Genomic DNA, 19,985 nt, shown 5'->3' with positions numbered 1-19,985 from the left:
TGGAGCGGCTGCAGCTGTGATTGATGGAACAGGGGACAGGTGTAGATGAGCGTGACTGGAGGATGTGACAGAACTAATAATTAACTGAACTAAACAAGAATCATAAAACACAGAAAATAAACTTGAAAACAAAAACTTCAAATAAACACCAAAAGACCTGCCAGAATGTAACCAGAAACCAGACCCTGACAGTACATGTTGTGTATATATCAACCTTTCAACCCCCCACCTGCTTTTTTATCTGTTTTTGAGGAAGTAAAGTCTCAAGTAGGAAGACCAAACCTCCTCTTTCCCTCTATATTTCAAAAACAATTATGACTTTGAGTCTTTGTACTTCTACTCACTTTGCTTTCATGGCATCTTGCTGTGACTCACATTAATCTCTGCACTAACCCTCTTCTCTCTCTCCCCCCCCCCCCCCCCCCGGCCTTCTTTAACTGTGACTTAGAGCCCCGTCAGTAAGTATTCACCCCCTGAAGCCTCTCGCAGATGACTTCTTGTCTCCTTGATTGTTTGAATGAATTCCCACACGTTGCCTGTTTGTGTATTTTATGTGCTCTTAATATAAAGGTTCTCCCCCAGTACCCGAAGCTCCGGACCGCCCCACCATTTCCATGGCGACGGAGAGTTCGGTGTACGTCGGGTGGATCCCGCGCGCCAACGGCGGGTCTCCGATCGCAGCCTTCCGAGTGGAGTACCGGCGCGGCCGCAGTGCAGAGTGGGTCGTGGCCGCTGACAACATCTCGCCTCTCAAACTGTTGGTGGAAATTCGAAATCTGGAGCCCGGTGAGTTTTTTTTTTTTTTTTTTTACCTCGCCCGAACGGTTTCTGAGGAGCGTAGTAAGAACATTTTCCAAATGTTTGTTTTCGTGCTCTTCCTCGTGCAGGGTCGGTGTACAAGTTTCGAGTCATAGCTGTGAACTCGTACGGCGACAGCCTCCCCAGTACCCCCTCCAAGCCGTACCAGGTGCCACAGGCCAGTCGCATGGCCGACCGCCCGGTGGTCGGACCTCACATCTCCTCGACGGACGCCATCAGCGACACGCAGATCATGCTGCGCTGGACTGTGAGTCTCACTGATTGTTTTCAACTTCTGTATCCTAAAATAAGTCTGGTCTGGAACTGTGAGCCTCACTGACACGAGCTGAAGTGTACAATTATCTTTTTAACAAGTTAGTTATGAAACCAGTGTAACCATTAGCTATAATGTAGGCGTTCACACCATTGTTCTCCTGTTTTTATATCTGTGTTTTTTTCCAGTCTAAGTACTTAATACCAAAGTTCATGCTCAATAATCCAGGTACAAAATCCAACAATTTTCAGTCAGGCCATCTGGACGGTTTCTTTTTTGCTGCTGAGACATTTCGCCTTCCATCCAGAAGGCTTCATCAGTCTGAGGAAACACCAAACAAAAATGCTTTTCCCCCCAACAGCTTACTCCAAAGTGGAAAAAAAAAAATATGTTGGTGCTAAGATGGTCTCTGTGGCATGCCCTCTCCTCCGGTGCCCACCCTCTCCCTCGTCGACAGTTCTGTCAAACTGGTTCAAAACACCAAAGTCCATGCTCAGTAATCTAGGTATAAAATCCAAGAGATTGACAAAACCTTCTGGATGGAAGGCAAAATTTCTTAGCACAAAAAAAGAAACCGTCCAGATGACCTGACTGAAAATTGATGGATTTTATACCTGGATTATTGAGCATGGACTTTGGTGTTTTGAATTTATCAACCTAATGTCTTGTTCTATTTCAGCTCCTCATGTATCAAAACCTTCGGCTCATTTAGGATATTGGAGCTATGACTTTTGGTTTTTTTGTAACAACTGACTGAGCAAAATGTCCATCGGTCCTGTTAGTGACTGTAGTCAAATAGTGTCAAAGCGTGAAAAAGTCTTGTTTAATTTAGAGTTTGAGTCAAAAAGCATCTGATATTTTGAGTCTGTTGGTGTAATCACAGTTAACTCTCAAGAGTCTCTGTGGCACAATGGTCAGCACAGTGGACTGGTAGCTGTACACCAGAGGAGCAGCTCAAAGGTTGAGGGTTTGAGTCCTACCAGGGTCGTGTCTTGACTAGACTAACAACATATGACCTCTCCAGCCATTTTTGACATAAAGCAGCAACGTTGTCCAGGAGTGTCCATGCCCTCAAAACATTCTAGACCTTCTTTGGATTTCTAATTGCAAGATTGACTGCAGATGTATCTGAAACTAATCACATGACTCTGTGGCGCAATGGACAGCGCGTTGGACTTCTAGACATGAGTGGAGTGATTCAAAGGTTGTGGGTTCGAGTCCCACCAGAGTTGTTCCTTTTGATTTGTAGACTAACTAGATTTGATCTCTTTGGCCATTTATGACATAAAGCATTAACAGTGTCCAGGAGTGTACGTGTCCTCAAACATTTTAGATGTTCTATAGAATTCTAACTGCAAAATTGACTTCATATGTATCTGAAAATAATCTTATGGCTCTGTGGCGCAGTGGACAGTGCATTGGACTTCTAGACTAAGCCTTGAGTGTTTCAAATGTTGTGGGTTCCAGGCCCACCAGAGTCATTGCTTTAGGGTTGTACACTAACTAGATATGACCTCTATGACCATCTTTGACATAAAGCTGTAATGTTGTCCAAGTCCTAAAACCTTTTAATTGTTCTTTGGAATTCTTATTGCAAGATTGACAGCAGATGTATCTGAAAATAATCTTTCAGACAGTGTGGTGCTGTTGCGCAATGGACAGTGTGTTGGACTTCTAGACATGGGTGGAGTAATTCAAAGCTTGTGTGTGTTTGAGTCCTACCAGAGTCAAAGCTTTAGACTTATAGACAAACTAGATACACCATTTTATTTATAGAGCACTTAAAACTGTGACAAGGCCAACCAAAGTGCTGTACAGACAAAACAGCAGGCAACACACAAAGAAATATACAAAATGAGGTAAATCAGAACATAGACATAAAAACGATGCAGATAATAAATATGACGACTAACCAGTGTGGAGCGTACAGGTTCAAAACACAGATCATCTGGTGTTGAAAGCTACTGAACAGTAGTGGGTTTTTAAACAATTTGAAAACCGAGAGGGAGGGGGCCTGTCTGACAAGCAGAGGTAACTCGTTCCAAAGTCTTGGTCCTGCTACAGAGAAGGAAAGCAGTAATGTTGTCCAAGTCCTCAAATATTTTATATGTTCTTTAGAATTCTAATTGCAAGATTGACTGCAAATGTATCTGAAAATAATCATCACATTACTGTATTCCTCTGTGGCGCAATGGACTGCACACTTGGCTTTTAGTCATGAGTGAAGTTATTCAATGGTTGAGGGTTTGAGTACCACCATAGTTACATCTTTAGTGTTGTATACTGACTAGATATGGCCATTTCTGACATTATAAAGCAGTAATGTTGTCCAATCCGTGTCCTCAAAACATTTTAGCTTCTTTGGAGTTCTAATTGCAAGACTGACTGCAGATGTATCTGAAGCTGAGCACATGACTCTGTGGCGCAATGGACAGCGCGTTGGACTTCTAGACATGTGTGCAGTGATTCAAAGGCTGTGGGTTCGAGTCCCACCAGAGTTGTTGCTTTAGATTTGTCGACTAACTAGATATGACCTCATTGGCCATTTTTGACATAAAGCAGTAACAGTTGTCTTGAGTATTCGATCCATGTCCTCAAATAATTTGAGCTGCTTTGGATTTCAAATTGCAAGATTGACTGCAGATGTATCTGAAGCTAATCACATGACTCTGTGGTGCAATGGACAGCTTGTTGTACTGCTAGACATGAGTGAAGTTATTCAAAGGCTGTGGGTTCAAGTCCTACCAGAGTCATTGCTTTAGATTTGTAGACTAACAAGATTTGATCTCTTTGGTCATTTATGACATAAAGCTGTAACTTTGTCCAGGAGTGTCCATGTCCTCAAATATTTTAGATGTTCTTTAGAATTCTAATTGCAAGATTGATTGCACATATATCTGAAAATAATCACATCATTGAGGTGCAATGGACGGCACATTGGACTTCTATACATGAGTGAAGTGATTCAAATGTTGTGGGTTCAAGTCCAACCAGAGTTGTTGCTTCAAGGTTGTATACTAGACATGACCTCACTGACCATTTTTGACATTATAAAGCAGCAACATTGTCCAGGAGTGTCCATTTCCTCAAAACATTTTAGAGCTTCTTTGGAGTTCTAATTGCAAGATTGACTACAGTCAAAAGTGTGGTGATTCAAAGGCTGTGGGATTGAGTCCCACCAGAGTTGTTGCTTTAGATTTGTAGACTAACTAGATACGATCTCTTAGGTCATTTTTGACATAAAGCAGTAACGTTGTCCAGGAGTGTCCAGTCCATGTCCTGAAATATTTTAGATGTTCTTCATAATTCTAATTGCAAGATTGACTGCAGATGTATCTGAAAATAATCACATGACTTTATGACTCTGTGTCGCAATGGACAGCGCGTTGGACTTCTAGACACAAGTGGAGTGATTCAAAGGCTGTGGGTTCGAGTCCCACCAGAGTTGTTGCTTTAGGGTTGTAGATTAATTAGATATGACTTTCTAGCAAATTTTGATTTAAAGCAGTAACATTGTCCAGTAGTGTCCAATCCATGTCCTCAAATCATTTTTGAGCTTCTTTGGATTTCTAATTGCAAGATTGACTTCAGCTATATCTGAAGCTAATCACATGACTCTGTTGCTCAATGGACTGCACATTAGGCTTTTAGTCATAAGTGAAGTTAGTCAAAGGTTGTGGGTTTGAGTCCCACCATAGTTGCTTCTTTAGTTTTGTATACTGTCTAGATATGGCCATTTTTGACATTATAAAGCAGTAATGTTGTCCAGTCCATGTCCTCAAAACATTTGAGCTTCTTTGGAGTTCTAATTGCAAGACTGACTGCAGATGTATCTGAAGCTGAATACATGACTCTGTGGCGCAATGGACAGCGCGTTGGACTTCTAGACATGAGTGGAGTGATTCAAAGGCTGTGGGATCGAGTCCCACCAGAGTTGTTGCTTTAGGGTTTTAGACTAATTAGATATGACCTTTCTGGCAATTTTTGATTTAAAGCAGTAACATTGTCCAGGAGTGTCCAATCCATGTCCTCAAATCATTTTTGAGCTGCTTTGGATTTCTAATTGCAAGATTGACTGCAGATGTATCTGAAGCTAATCACATGACTCTGTGGCGTAATGGACAGCGCGTTGGACTTCTAGGCATGAGCGGAGTGATTCAAAGGCTGTGGGTTCGAGTCCCACCAGAGTCGTTGCTTTAGATTTGTAGACTAACTAGATATGATCTCTTTGGTCATTTATGACTTAAAGCAGTACCTTGTCCAATTCCTCAAACTTTTTAATTGTACTTGTTCTAATTGCAAGACGTGATAGCAGATGTATCTGAAAATAACCTTTCAGTCAGTGTGGCTCTGTGGCTCAATGGACATTGCGTTGGACTTCTAGGCATGGGTTAGGGATTCAAAAGTTGACTGTTATAGTCGCACCAGAGGCAAGTCTTTTTAGGTTTGTAGACGTACTAGATATGACCTCTATCACCATCTTTGACATAAAGCAGTAACGTTGTCCAAGTCCTCAAATATTTTAGATGTTTTTTAGAATTCTAATTGTAAGATTGACTGCAGATGTGTCTGAAAATAATCTTTCAGACAGTGTGGCTCTGTGGCGCAATGGACAGTGCGTTGGACCTCTAGTTGTACACTTGAGAATTAATTCAAAGGTTGTAGCTTTGACTCCCAGCAGATTCTTTGCTTTAGTGGGTTCGAGTCCCACCAAAGTTCTTACTTTTGGGTTGTAGACTAATTAGATATGACCTCTGACAATTTTTGACATAAAGCAGTAACAGTGTCCAGGTCTTCAAACATTTTAGATGTTGTTTGGAATTATATTTGTAAGTCTGACAGCAGGTGTATCTGAAAATAATCTTTCAGACAGTTTGTCTATGTGGCGCAATGGACAGCACATTGGACCTCAAACTGTACACTTGAGAATTAATTCAAAGGTTGTGGCTTTGAGTCCCACCAGAGGTGTTGCGTTAGGGTTGTAGACTGTCTCACAACTCCGGCTATTTCTGACGTAAAGTTGTCCAGGTCCTCAAACATTTTAGTCTCTTTGGAATTCTAATTGGAAGATTGACTGCAGATATACCTGAAAATAATCACTCAAACATAGTGGCTCTGTCGAGATATGGACAGCGCATTGGACTTCAAGCTGTAGACCTTAAAAGGAATTCAAAGATTGTGAGTTTGAATCCCACAAGAGTTGGATTTTATTGTTGTAGACTAACGAAATATGACCTCTCTGACCACTTTTGACATAAAGCAGTAACATTGTCCAGGAGTGTCCATGTCCTCAAACATTTTAGATGCTTTAGAATTCTAATTGCAAGATTCACTGCCGATGTATCTGAAAATAATTATGTCGCTCTGTGGTGCAGTGGACAATGCGGTTCAGTTCTAGACATGAGTGTGGTGATTCAAAGGCTGTGTGTTCGAGTCCCCTCAGAGTTGTTGCTTTATGGTTGAATACTAATTAGATATGACCTCTCTGGCAAATTTTGACATAAAGTAGTAACATTGTCCATGAGTATCCAGTCCAGGTCCTTGAAACATTTAGTCCCTTTGGCATTGTAATTACAAGGTTGACTGATGATGTATCTGAAAGTAATCATGTGACTGTGTGGCTCAGAGGTACAATGGACAGAGCATTGGACTTCTAGCTGTAGACCTAAGAAGCATTTCAAAGTATGTGGGTTCAAGTCACTATAAAGTTGCATTTTTGGCGTTGTAAACTAACGAAATACGACCTCTCTGACCAATTTTGACATAAAGCAGTAACATTGTCCAAGAGTGTCCAGTCCATGTCCTCAAACATTTTAGACCTTCTTTAGAATTCTAATTGCAAGAGTGACTGCAAATTGTGGCTGTAACAATACATCGATTTAAATCGATATGTCTATTCAATGATTGATTCAATTATATTGTGGCAAAACTAAAACTTTGATTCATGTCGTCATCTTTAAAATACGCTTTTAATTTGAAATTCCCAAGGCAATCTGTGTCACCATTTCTGTGCGCGGCTGCGCTCTGAGGCCGCCTCAGCAACATGGCAGACGAGGCAGAAAACAGATGAAATTCACTCTCCTGCTGGATTTAAACCAACACTGTGAAAATATTTAGGATTCCAGCAGAAGAACGGCTCAACAGTCAGAACTCATGTCGTGTGCAACAGGTGCCAGTGTGAGTTCAAATACTCGGGGAAACACAACAAATTTGGCCGTTCACCTGAAGAAGAAACAACATTAACAGCCATGTTATGTAAGCTCAATATCTATTTTTGTTTCTTTATAACTGAAAGGTCCTCAGGACACTTTTAAGTTAACTGGTTTAAAAAAAATGTACTTAAACATGAGAAATGTGAGACTAAATTGAACAGGTCATTCTTTTTTTTTTTTCATTAATTAAGAAAAACATTTTTTTTTTTATTTAAATGCCTGGTGCCTGAAATAACAGAAATAAAACGGTTAAATCATATTTGAATAGTTTTTGTAATTTTATTTATATGTAAATGAGATGGACATTTGACATCGCAATATATTGATCGCAGACTTGTGAATCGAATAGAACCGAAATCGTATCGTGAGAGACTTTGTGATATCGAGAAAAATTGTATCGTCATACAAACAAATCAGTATATCGTATCGTGGTAAAGCTGGTGATTTACACCCCTACTGCCGATGTATCTGAAACTAATCACTCAGACTGAGGGTCTCTGTGGCGCAAAGTACAGCGTGTTGGACTTCCAGGCACGGGTGGGGTTATTCAAAGGTTTTGGGTTCAAGTCCCACCAGAGTCATTGCTTCATTAATGCAGAACAACTTGAAATATCTCCCATTAAACTCATGCATTTAAAGCAGTAATAAAGTCATATGTTACAGTGAAATTTAAAGTAAACTGGTTGTACGTCTCATTCTCTCACCGTGCGTTGATGACTCACTGGTGTGTGTGAAGGAACGGTGCAGCAGAATCTCACTTTTTTTCTGCTGCATTAACAAAGGTCATTTTACTCGACGGAAACTTTATGAATCCAGGTCTCAGAGTGGCGGTTTTTGAAAATGCCTGGCACTACGGATGGCAGCAGTCAGTAGTTTTTCTGTGCTTGTGTGAGTAGATGACCAGTAGCGGTGGTAGCTAGCAGAGCGCTGTTTGTGCTGCTCGCCATTACAAAGCGCTCGTTTGAAGAACTGTTGCGTTCACGAACACTTTTGAGACTATTTTATCTCCATGAAGATTTCTAATTGAAAGCTTGGGAGTTTGACTGCTGGCGTTTCTCTAATAGTACCTTTATTTACGTTGCTCTATGGCACATTGGACTTCTAGCCAAACCCTGGAGAAGTTACTCAAAGGTTGAAGGTTGGAGTCCCACCAAAGTCAGAATTATAGATTAGCTTGCAGTAACCGTTCTGTGTGTTTATTAGAATGAAACATGTTTATCTTGTTTAAAACAACAGCGGAGTCTGAACATTTTTGGGAGTTTTGCGTTAAACAGAACGGTTTTTAACCAAACCCGTTCCTTGAGACACGCTAACTTGTTCCGACACTCCTGATAGCAAAGAATCGAACAACTTATTGTCAAATTCTGGAGAATCTTCTAAAGCCCCTTATCCACAGGGCTGGTTCTTGTTGGACCCTGTTGTGTCCGATTCTGGTGGGACCTCTTTTTTTCTGTCTCCACAGTGCCCATAGTTCCCGTTTAGTGGGCGGATTGTTAATATCAACACACCTTAGCAGCTGGTGGCGCCAGTGCTACATTAAGCTCTTTTCTAAGCACCACTAACATGTATTAGAAGAAGAAGAGCTGGAAAACAACACAAAACCAAAATGGATGACCTCCTTGATCTCTGCCCTCCACCAATGAATACGCCCCCTGACCAATCAGTGACCTACAGTGCGCTGATGTCACATCTAGACCCAACAAGAACCAGACCTGGGACCTCAGAGAAGTAGGTCCCAAAAATGGGATGGGTTCCACTGCTGAAGGCATTGTGGATAAACCACGCAATCGGCCCGAACTAGTTACATAGGAGCCCCAAAAGGCCCTGTGGATAAGGGGCTTAAAGGACCCATCAATTTAAAACCAGTTGCGTTGGAGCAGGACTGGCGGAAAAAACTGTTGAATGTTTGTATGTTGAATTTCTGTCTCGGTTCCGATAAATACAGTCTTAAATGACTTAAATGAGCCGCTGTGTTGATTAGCCACCGTGTTCTGGTTTCTCCTTGTTTTGATTCAGTCGTTTCTGCGACAGTTTGAGCTGCAGATTAGTTCAGACGACCCCCCCCCCCACCACCACCACCACCACACCCCACATGTAGCCTCGGACAGCCTCGTCAACTCCTGAAACAGGCGTCGTCTCTGTTCTGTGACTGTCCACTCTCCAGCAGGTTGCCCTTATCTAACAATGTTTCCTTTTTCTTCCAGTACAATCCGTCGAGTAACAACAACACTCCAATCCAGGGCTTCTACATTTACTACCGGCCCACGGACAGCGACAACGACAGCGACTACAAAAGAGACGTGGTGGAAGGTAAGAAAACTGCTCGGTGTGTCGACGCTCGCTCCATTTTTAATTTTCCGTACTGTTGTTGCAATCTGCTCAACGAGTACCTTTGGGGCTGCAGTGGATCAGTGGTTAGAGCAGTCTTCCTCCAATGAGGTAGTTGGACGTTCAATTTCTCTAGTATGTAGTCACACGCTGAAGTGGGTGGGACACTGAACCCCCCATCACCCCCGATGTGTCCCATCAGGGTACGAATGTGACGAAAGGCTCAGACTGTCTTCGTAGAGTTGTACAGATGAGGAAATGAAGGCACAGATTGTGTTGTGGAGCTCTTTGAACAGCCTTCTTTGCTAAAAAGGCTCTATGTAGGAACAATCCATTATGGGTTTGTAATTCTTTGACTTTTTAAAATATTTAACATGATTTACAAATATTTTTCCATAGAATTACATTAAGATTTCTTCAACTCCTTCAAAAATATTGTTCTTTTTAAAATCTGCCTCAGTAAACATGCTCTGTTTTTGTCTTCTTTTGCTATTTTTAGATTTGTATACCATTCTATTTTAGCTATCCTTTTGCTACTTGTAGACACTGTTCTGCTTCTAGCTGTTCTATTGATACATTTAGCTTCTAGCTACTCTTTTGATGCTTTGGGTTTTAGTTAACCTTTCTCTGCATGTAGTTTTTAGCCGGTGTTGTGTTACGTTTTGCTTTTAGCTAGTGTTTTTTAGCTTTTTGCTATCGTTCTGCATTGTTCAGCTACTGCTCTGCAACTTTTAGTTCATTCATTCATTCAACCTTTATTTAGACAGGTAGACTGATAGTTACCTTTCTGCTATTTCTAGCTAGCCTTTTGTTACTTTTAGCCAAGTTCTGCTTTATTCAGCTGCTGCTCGGCCACACATAGTCCTGCTACTTCTAGCTACTCTTTTGCTACTTTTAGTGTTGAGATACTTTTTGACTTTAGCCACACTTTTGATACCATTAGCTAGCCTTTTGTTGCTTTTAGCTGTTTGTCTGCTGCTTTAGCTTTTAGCTAGCATTTTCCAACTTTTTGTCTTTTATCTAGTGCTTTGCTTCTTTTAGCTACTCGTTTGCTATATTCGGTTACAATTCTTATACTTCTAGCTAAGCTTTGCTACTTTTAGCTCAAAGCTACTCTTGTAGCAATGGTTTTAGTTACTCTTTTGCTACTTTTAGCTAGTGCTTTGCTCTTTTCAGGTTTAAGCGAATGTTCAGCTTCTTTTAGCTACCGCTCTTCTTTTTGTTACAGTTCTGCTACATTTAGCTCATGTTCTGCTTATTTCAGTTACTGTTCTGCTAGCTTTAGCCAACTTTACTAGTCTTAACTTCTACTCAGCTTTTTTCTGCTTTTAGCTCCTGGGTACTCTTTTGCTACTTTAGGTTTTGGCTAATTTTTTTGCTTCTTTTAGCTAATGTTCTGCTTCTACCCCTCTGCTGCTTTTAGTTACTGTTTTTTTTTAATTTTTTTAGTTAGATCCTTTCCATACTGTTAGCTAGTCTTTGCTACATGGAGCTAACATTTAGCTACTTTTGACTTCTAGCTAGCATTTTATTAAGTTTGGCTTTCAGCTAGTGCTTTGCTCCTCCCAGTGTTCAGCTTGTGATCTGCTTCTTTTAGCTGAAACAACTCGGCCTCAGCGTTCGGCCTGTATTTGTGTAGGAAGAAGCTCTTCCTGTCGTCTCCTTCAGATTGAGTTAGCAAAGCGTTTGTTGACAGCCTCAGCCGGTCGTAGCTGTAAACTCACACCACTCAGATCGACTGGGAGTGGAACGGATACCAGGAGGAGGCATTCCTGCACGGTGATTTATAGACGGCTCTTTCTCTGAGCACCAAACCTGTTGTTAATAAGCCGTTGTCGCAGGATAACGGGTCCCGAGCTGAAACCCGAGCCCGGCTGGAGCCGAGCGGGTCGGGTTGCTGCTAACGGCCGCTCCTGCTGCAGGAAGGAGAAACGTCTGAGTCGCTGGGGGACAAATGTGCAGTTAAAATGTCAAAAAGTACCTCCGGTTTTTCTTTACAAATGATTAACTTTTGGAGTCAACCTGATTCAAGATGGCTGCCCAAGCTAGTCTTCATTAGCAAACACAAAAACTCTATAACTCAGTTAGTTTTATGGATGTTGAGCTAAAATTTGGTGTGGTAGTAGCTGAGATTTATCTTCCGAGTGCTAGCAGATCACAAGCTCTGTTTTCCTTGGCGTTTCCTCTTGGTGTCACTAATGTCTGTCTGTTAGCAAAATATTTCATGAACTGCTAGGTGGATTTTAAAGAGACTCTTCAACAGTAATCAGTGGATGTTTGTCTAGAACTGAGCAACATTTGGAGCCAACCAGAATCAACATGGCCGCCACAGCTAGTCACCTTCAGCTAACACAAAATAGGCTTTTACTTAGTTAGTCTTATAGTTATAGAGCTAACACTTAGTGTGGTAGTAGCCCTTAACAAAAAGTAGTACGTTTGAAGTTCATTTTTACAAGTATACTTTAAGTTAAGTATAAATATATCAAGTATATTACACACCATGTACTTGTAGTGTACTAGAACGTATACCGATTTAATACTTATTCAGACTAAATTGGGACATTTTTAGTTTATAAATGTATACTTCAAGTATACTGTTGTAAGGTCGTTTTTAAGTTTACCAAATTATACATTCAAGTACACTCATCTATATACTATTAGTGTACTATGTATACACTTGTGGGTCACATTTTAGTTAGTTGAAGTACATTTAAAGTATACCATAAGTATACTTTTCTCTATACTGCCATTGCACTAGTTATATACTTCTAGTCCACATTTCAGTTTATTTAAGTATACTTTAAGTACAGTTTTATGAATAAAGAGAAATAAAGAGTAATAAAATATAATAAAGAAAATATAAAATATAATCATAATAATAAAGAAATAAAGAGTAGCATATACTAAAGTACAAGTATAAGCTTTAGTATTAAAGTATAAGTTTACGGTAAGGCTTAATATTAATGTACTTAGTCTTAGATTTCTCTTTATACTTTTCAGTATTAGCAAATAAAGTTTATAAAAAGTAAACTTCAAGTACAGTTCCTCATTTTTAGTGTAAAACAAGTATACTTGTAGTACACTTAAATAAACTACTTTTTACTAAGCTGAGGGTCACCTGCTCTACATAATCTGAGCACAAGCAGATTAAGTGTGATCTGTGTTTACAAGGTTGGGATTAAATCTTGGTGTCAAAATGTCTCTGACTCGGTCAGTTCTTCAGATACAGAACCAAAATTAGATGTGGTAGTAGCTGAGAGTCATGCCTTGCTCATACTTTGAGCGCTAACTGTTAGCACAACGTCTTTGTTTTTGGTGACACACATTCCGCTTGATTCGTCCTCGTTTGTTGGAAATGTAGCGTTTCCACGTCGAAGGCGTCGTCTCATCTGTGATTCCAGAGGACTTTGAAGTGTGACAGTGTGTGTGTGTGTGTGTGTTGGGGGGGAGATACTGGAGGCGAGCCAGAGCAAACATGAAGCTGCCAAATATGGAGCTTGACTGAAGTAAAACAAGTGTCTGGGCCCTCGGAGGAGCCTCGAGCAAAGACTGACTCAACAGGAAAGTACTGGTTGAAAACGAGTGAACGCTGACGTCTGTGGTTTTCCAGGTGTAAAAAACTGGCACATGATCGCGCACCTGCAGCCGGAGACCTCCTACGACATCAAGATGCAGTGCTACAATGGCGGAGGGGAGAGCGAATACAGCAACGTCATGATCTGCGAGACCAGAGGTAAGAAAACTCGGCCGCGCGAGGAACGACTCAGCAGAAAAGTTTCAGCGTGACGGGTCGGATCCACAGAGTTACAGTTTACGGTTTGGTTCCTGCTTTTAGCTCGTCAGTCATCGGGCTCGCCCAGTCAGTACCCCTTCACCCCGCCTGGTCCCCACCCTCCAGAGTCCCCCAGCTCCCCTGGAGGACTGCTGTACCTGATCGTGGGCTGTGTCCTGGTGGTGATGGTGCTCATCCTGCTGTCTTTTATCGCCATGTGTCTGTGGAGAAACCGCCAGCAGAACAACATGCACAGTAAGGGTCAGCATAAACAACAAGCGCTCAAGAAAATGCAGACATTCATTAATATTTGGCCTCTTGGCAGCTCTGTTACCATCATATACCAAGTATTGGTTTCCAGTGCGTATACAGGCCCCAAGGTGCTCGCAAAAGTCTTGGTCGTTGTTCAAAACACTCTTTTTTCAGATGTTGAAATAATTCTGTGATAATTCTGATAATTTTTCCATTTGGTATCTAGGAGTAAAAAAAGATCACTATAAAAAAATGGGTTGCCATGTCAAAATCCAAGATGGCCACCACTATATACTGTAAATATGTAAACCAGTCACCCCTAATATTTGACGGAACTATGCTTTCTAGTTTTTATATTGCTAAAAGTATAGTTTCCTCAAATGATTGGGGTGGCCGTCAGGGTGGCCGAAGTTTAATCATTGGGGGCTAACGCCACCGTTGGCCATCCCCTGACTCCATCATTGTTTCTTATGGTAGCTCACCAGGATCTGTCACCATCTGTTCTTATATTCATTGTAACTCCTACCCACTTCAATATCTTGCATAGGCCTGTCGCGATAAACAATAAATCAATTAATCGCATGATAAATGAAAATTATCAACCTCATTTTCATTTATCGGCTTTATCGTTTCTTCGTGTCTCTCTCTTTCTACTGAAGACACTGAATGACAAAAGGCACAACTCTGGTGTTTTTCACTGACCCCTCCCTTTCTCTTTTCTCTTTAAAATCTATTTTAACCGTCCAAAATTGCGTTTTTGGCTAATTAAAACAGCTAAGCTACGAGCTAAGCTATGAGCTAAGCTAAAAGGCTGACCTTGTGAAAAAATCTCTGTCTTGTTGAAGCTCCAGAATTCACGGTTGAAACCCGTGCCTTCATGTAAAAAGTTGTTCTGCAAAAAGAAGCTGGGAACTTGTTTACTGATTTGTTTATTAAAAGCTTTGCGTGACAAATGCTATGCTAAAGAGCTCAAACCACACTGAGCGTCAGCCATTTTGAGAACAGAAGAAAAAGGCGAGACAGCTCGTGTCATGTCAAGGGGCCTCCCTCCCATTTTTCTTAAAGATTCACGCTGCTCGCTCCCTCACTATCCATCCTTCGGTTCAAACCGTCTTATACTGCCATCCAGTGGTCACAAAAGGTGCTACACGCAAAAATTAACCAACATTTCTTCTTAAATTTGACAACAATTACTAATTATTGTCAAGTTTCAAACAATATTATCGTTTATCGCAATAATTTCTGAGACAATTCATTGCCCAGCAAAATTTATTATCGTGACAGGCCTAATCTTGCACCAAAAACATTTAGGTTTACTTGCATTCCTTGTTCAATTCCACTCCAGAAAAACACTTATCTTGAAAACTATAAACATTCACTGTTCAAATCCCTCAGCGACGGGGGACATCAGAGTACCACTTGTTTTCAATCAGCAGATTGCAGAGGGGACACGGTTTTTAATCCGGTTAGTAACTCTGCTGATTGCGTTGGGTCCCGTTAGTTCAGTAGAACGTCTGACCTGGCTCACGATGGATTGTGTTCAGACCGTCAAACATGAATAAAAGGGGTTCAGATCGCCTCTGAGCGAAGACGTTTTGTGCACCGAGGGCATTCACACCTGTATTTAGAGCTGTCAGATCACACACAGATGTTGGTGTCAGGTATGAACGGTTTATTGGAAAGAGTTTGTTTAAAGCTCTGAGATCAGACCTGGAATCAGTTTATGTCCTTTACTCTGCAGAGTACGACCCTCCTGGTTACCTGTACCAGTCAGCAGAGCTGAACGGTCACATCCTGGAGTACACCACGGCGGCGCCGGGCGGCAGCCGCGTCAACGGAGGCGTCCACGGTGGCTACGGGCACGGCGGCCAGGTGCTACCGCAGGGTTGCCATCACCTCCACCACAAGCTCCCCAATGGCTTGGCGCTGCTCAACGGCTCGGGCGGCGTGTTCTCGCCCGGCCACCCACACGGCCACGACGGCGCTTTGCCTCGGAGCGCCCATGACTGCGAGCACTCACACCCCCACCACCACCTCAACGTGAGTCGGAACGCTTTCCAAACTGAGAGACATGAAAGTTTGTAAACGCATCTCGTGAGATCTCAGCGTGAGGTTTGATGAAAACATCTACAGCGCCGTCATTTCTCAACAAAACAAAATCTTAGTCTGAACCTTTGGCCTTAAACCCGACTCAGTGATGTTGTTATAAAAACTGACTTTTTGTTTTCAGGGTGGAGGAATGTACACGGCTCTTCCTCAAACAGACAACTCTGACTGTATGAGCTGTCAGAACATTTGCAACAACAACAGGTGAGACAAGAAAACCGTACTATTACATTTTTAGTGTCCTTATGCTACCTGTTTTGAAGATTGTTGCTTTCAGGATTCACAATTTGTTTTTTCTCTCTTGCTCACCAAATTTAACTTGATAGCTGCACGACTGACCGAACTACAGCCGTTTTTGTGTTTTCTAGGGTCAATTGACCTTGGCAGCCATCTTGGATTAGCTTGGCTCCAAGTGTCAAATAGTTGAAGATGAACACTAAGTGATTATTCCCTGAACGGTTCATTAAAATCCATTTTGTGGTTCGTGAGATATTTTGCTAACAGACAAACAGAGTTGATTCTAATAGTTGATGGCAAAGTTTTTAGGTAAAATCCTGCATAATGCGTACTGCTCAGAGTGTGGGTTTGAGATGACTCTCAGCCACTACTTCACCAAACTTTAGCTCAATATCTGTAAAACTGGTTGAGTTGCTGCCATTTAAATGTTTGTTCAAGTCAGTTGGCTGCGGCGGCCATCTTGAATCAGGTAGACTCCAAAAGGTAATCAGTTGATGAACACCTAATGATTATTTCCTGAATGTGTCATCAAAATATTTCCACTGATTCATGAGATATTGTGCTAACAGACTAATGAGTTGGGGATCAGTCTCAGCTACTACCACATTAAATTTTAAATAACGGTTTGTAAAATCAACTGAGTTACATGCTCAGACTCTTGCTGCGGCGGCCATCTTCAATCAAAGTTTCACTAAAGTTCCTGAGATTCATTCAACCTTTATTTATACAGTTAATCCCGTTGAACCTCGGGGACTCATTTACAAGAGAGACCAGATTTTAACAGAGTGATGACAACAGTAAACAACAATAGACAATCATAAAGGATCCGTTCAAATTATTTTATTTATTTATTTTTAACAAGTGAAGTTAAAATGGTAATTATGGTAAAAGGATAATTAAAAGGAAATGTAAAATAAAAAACAGCTAGATTATAAGAAGAAGATGTAGAAAACTAAAATCAGGAACATGTCTGCATTGGTTTTTCCCAGGAACTTAACATGTTTGAAGCCACTTAGAGGTCAAGGTCGAGAGCTTCAGATCTTTTTGTAAGATATTCCAGGAAACAGGAGCGGAGTAGGAGAAGGCCCTTTTGCCAAGTTCAGTCCTCACTGAGGGAACACTGCAGGTAATAATGTCCTGAGAGCGCACGCTGTAGCTGCACTCACGCAGAGACATGTAGGAGGAGATGTATGAAGGCACCAGACATTTAGGACAAGTTTGAGACGGAGCAAGTCTGACTGGATGATGTCAAAAGCGGATTGCAAAAGCTGGAAAACCTTAGCAACTGTTTTAGCTCGACAATAAACAACTGTGTCATCAGCATAGAAATGTATGGATGAGCCGGAAAAGGGTAGAGTGCCCTCTCTGGGTCAGGGAGGAGGTCCTACCCCAAGTGGAGGAGTTCAAGTATCTTGGGGTCTTGTTCACGAATGAGGGAAAAATGGAACGTGAAATCGATAGGCGGATAGGTGCAGCATCTGCAGTGAAGCGGGCGCTGTACAGGTCTGTCGTGGTGAAGAGAGAGCTGAGTCAAAAGGCGAAGCTCTCAATTTACCGGTCAATCTACGTTCCCACCCTCATCTATGGTCACGAGCTTTGGGTTGTGACCGAAAGAATGAGATCTCGGATACAAGCGGCCGAAATGAGTTTTCTCCGCAGGGTGTCTGGGCTCTCCCTTAGAGATAGGGTGAGAAGCTCGATCATCCGGGAGGGACTCAGAGTAGAGCCGCTGCTTCTCCACGTCAAGAGGAGCCAGTTGATGTGGCTTGGGCATCTGTTTAGGATGCCTTCTGGACACATCCCTGGTGAGGTGTTCCGGGCACGTCCCACGGGGAGGAGGCCCAGAGGAAGACCCAGGACACGCTGGAGGGACTATGTTTCTCGGCTGGCCTGGGAACGCCTCGGGATTCCCCCGGAGGAGCTGGCCCAAGTGGCTGGGGAGAGGGAAGTCTGGGCCTCCCTACTTAGGCTGCTACCCCCACGACCTGACCCCGGATAAGTGGAAGAAAATGGATGGATGTATGGATGCATCAGGGATGCTCTGACCTACATTACCTATGTAGATTGTAAAGAGGTTGGGTCCTAAGACTGAGCCTTGTGGTACATTGTTAACAGATAACTGGAAGAAATACCATTATGTTGAACACATTGCCTCCAATCTAAGATCAGAAATATCTAAGAGATATTTTGCTAACGCTATAGATGAACATTATCTTTGTATATTGTTTTCCTCCGTAATGAGGAGAAACTGAACTGTTGCTTTAAGGAGAGGAAAAAAATGGCAGAGATGGCAACCATATGAGCCTTGTTGGTTTTAAAAAGTAAAACTGTGCCGAAAATCCTAAATATTCCTCATATTTTATGAACTGAAAAGGAAATGCTTGAGTCACACACAAACACACACACACCTCCTGCTTGTCTTGTTTATGTATTTAAGGGTTTCCAGCATCACAGTTTACTCAAAGTGCATTCAGCCAGCAGACGTAATGAGTTCTGTGTTTATTTACCTCCGGCTGCTGTGTGTGTGTGTGTGTGGGGGGGGGGGGGGGGAGGGGGGGGGTCGCAGCCCAGTCTTGGGCCTGTGGAGAGACGTTCGGTTCTGGTGAAACACTGTTAAACAGTTTGAAGTTACTTTTAAAGCTCCAGAAGCTGGACTCTCAGTCTGTGGTTGGATTTTTAGAAAACGGTTCTTGGATGGCGCTCGGTTTTGCGTTTCGTACTGGACCTTTAGGGTCAAGGAACCAGAACTGCTTGTGGAGGACTGACCACCTTCTCTCTTCTCTCTGAGCAGATGTTACAACAAGACCAACGGCTCGCTCCCCAACGGCTCGCTGCCCCTGATGCATCGCGCGGCGCCCTGCCAGCAGGACGGGCTGGAGATGGTGCCGCTGGGCCAGGTATCACCGCGGTGCCGAGGGTCCGAGCCAGAGGTCAACTTGAGGTACCAGCCGGACGAGCACAAGGAATCCTCGCCATCACAGAACTCGTGCTGCCTGATCCAGAACAATGAAAACTCTACAGAAGATAGCACCGGTGAGACACCATTATTTTAAACTTGTTTCAATAAAAATGGGTCAAATTTCAGTAACATCACTCCAGTTATTTTTTTTCTGATACTAAACTGATGGAAGTGTAAGTTTGCAACATGACAGCAATGACTCTGGTGGGACGTGAACCCACAACCTTTGAATCACTCCTCTGTTGTTCAACTAGAAGTCCAACGCGCTGTCCATTGCACCACAGAGCCAAGTGGTTGTTCACTGGTATTTTCAAATCTACCAGCCGTTTAACTCCCAATCTTCCTGTTTGACCTTCCATCATATGAAGATAGATTTGTCTCAAAATGTTTTCACTTAAGCATGAGATCTGTTTGCTTTTTCCAAGATTCAGAAAGGCATCAAAGTTTTCCCAAATGGACATGTTTAAAACTGTACCAGGAATACCAGAATGTTCATTTTTACTGCCAGAGAAGGAGAGAGAGTTGAACTCCCTGTTTTGAATTCCTCCATGGATTTGTATTCCAGTCTATGGAGATAAATTCAATTACAAAGCTTTCACAAAAGCACAAGAATCGCACGTGTACCCCAAGATTCACAAATGCATCAACAATTTTTCCAAATATTTACATTTTATACTGTACCAAGATTACCATACTGTTGTCATTTTTTACTGCAAGAGAAAGAGGCTGATTACAGGTAGTTTTCAATATTGAAATAGTGACAATGGTGGGACTTGAACCCACAACCTTTGAATCACTTCTTTAGTGTCCTACTAGAAGTCCAATGCGCTGTCCATTGCGCCACAGAGCCACATATCTGGTATGTTTGAGTACCCAGCAGACAAATGAAATTTTGACCTGTAGTCAAAACGGAAAAAGTCATGATTTGATTTAGAGTTCATGTCAGACAGCAGCTCTGACTTGAACAGACTAATATCACTGACAGTGATTTTGACTGAGATGATGTAATTTCAGTCACCAAATACAAAGCTCTGTGGCATGATGGAG

At 42.0% G+C, this 19,985-nt stretch overlaps 1 protein-coding gene and 5 non-coding genes across 6 annotated transcripts in view; all 6 read left to right on the top strand.

Moving 5' to 3' along the window:
- Positions 1-19,985, top strand: part of cdon (cell adhesion associated, oncogene regulated) — a 43,309-nt gene that overhangs the window by 18,474 nt on the left and 4,850 nt on the right. The window contains exons 10-17 of the mRNA XM_037678317.1: positions 571-786; positions 888-1,066; positions 9,489-9,594; positions 13,223-13,345; positions 13,448-13,639; positions 15,378-15,676; positions 15,867-15,946; positions 18,771-19,012. Coding sequence (XP_037534245.1) covers positions 571-786; positions 888-1,066; positions 9,489-9,594; positions 13,223-13,345; positions 13,448-13,639; positions 15,378-15,676; positions 15,867-15,946; positions 18,771-19,012 — 1,437 coding nt within the window. The remainder of the gene's footprint in view (positions 1-570; positions 787-887; positions 1,067-9,488; positions 9,595-13,222; positions 13,346-13,447; positions 13,640-15,377; positions 15,677-15,866; positions 15,947-18,770; positions 19,013-19,985) is intronic.
- On the top strand, positions 2,217-2,304 carry trnar-ucu. Its single transcript is given in 2 exon segments — positions 2,217-2,253; positions 2,269-2,304. It is a non-coding gene; the product is annotated as a tRNA-Arg (tRNA).
- On the top strand, positions 3,486-3,573 carry trnar-ucu. The gene is given in 2 exon segments: positions 3,486-3,522; positions 3,538-3,573. It is a non-coding gene; the product is annotated as a tRNA-Arg (tRNA).
- trnar-ucu lies at positions 4,433-4,520 on the top strand. Its single transcript is given in 2 exon segments — positions 4,433-4,469; positions 4,485-4,520. It is a non-coding gene; the product is annotated as a tRNA-Arg (tRNA).
- trnar-ucu lies at positions 4,922-5,009 on the top strand. The gene is given in 2 exon segments: positions 4,922-4,958; positions 4,974-5,009. It is a non-coding gene; the product is annotated as a tRNA-Arg (tRNA).
- On the top strand, positions 5,176-5,263 carry trnar-ucu. The gene is given in 2 exon segments: positions 5,176-5,212; positions 5,228-5,263. It is a non-coding gene; the product is annotated as a tRNA-Arg (tRNA).

The sequence above is a fragment of the Nematolebias whitei genome, chromosome 6 (assembly GCF_014905685.2).
Source record: "Nematolebias whitei isolate Nwh7 chromosome 6, NemWhi1, whole genome shotgun sequence".
NCBI lineage: Eukaryota > Metazoa > Chordata > Actinopteri > Cyprinodontiformes > Rivulidae > Nematolebias > Nematolebias whitei.
Note: the sequence above shows the minus strand (reverse complement) of the source record. Positions and strands in the feature narration are given on the sequence as shown.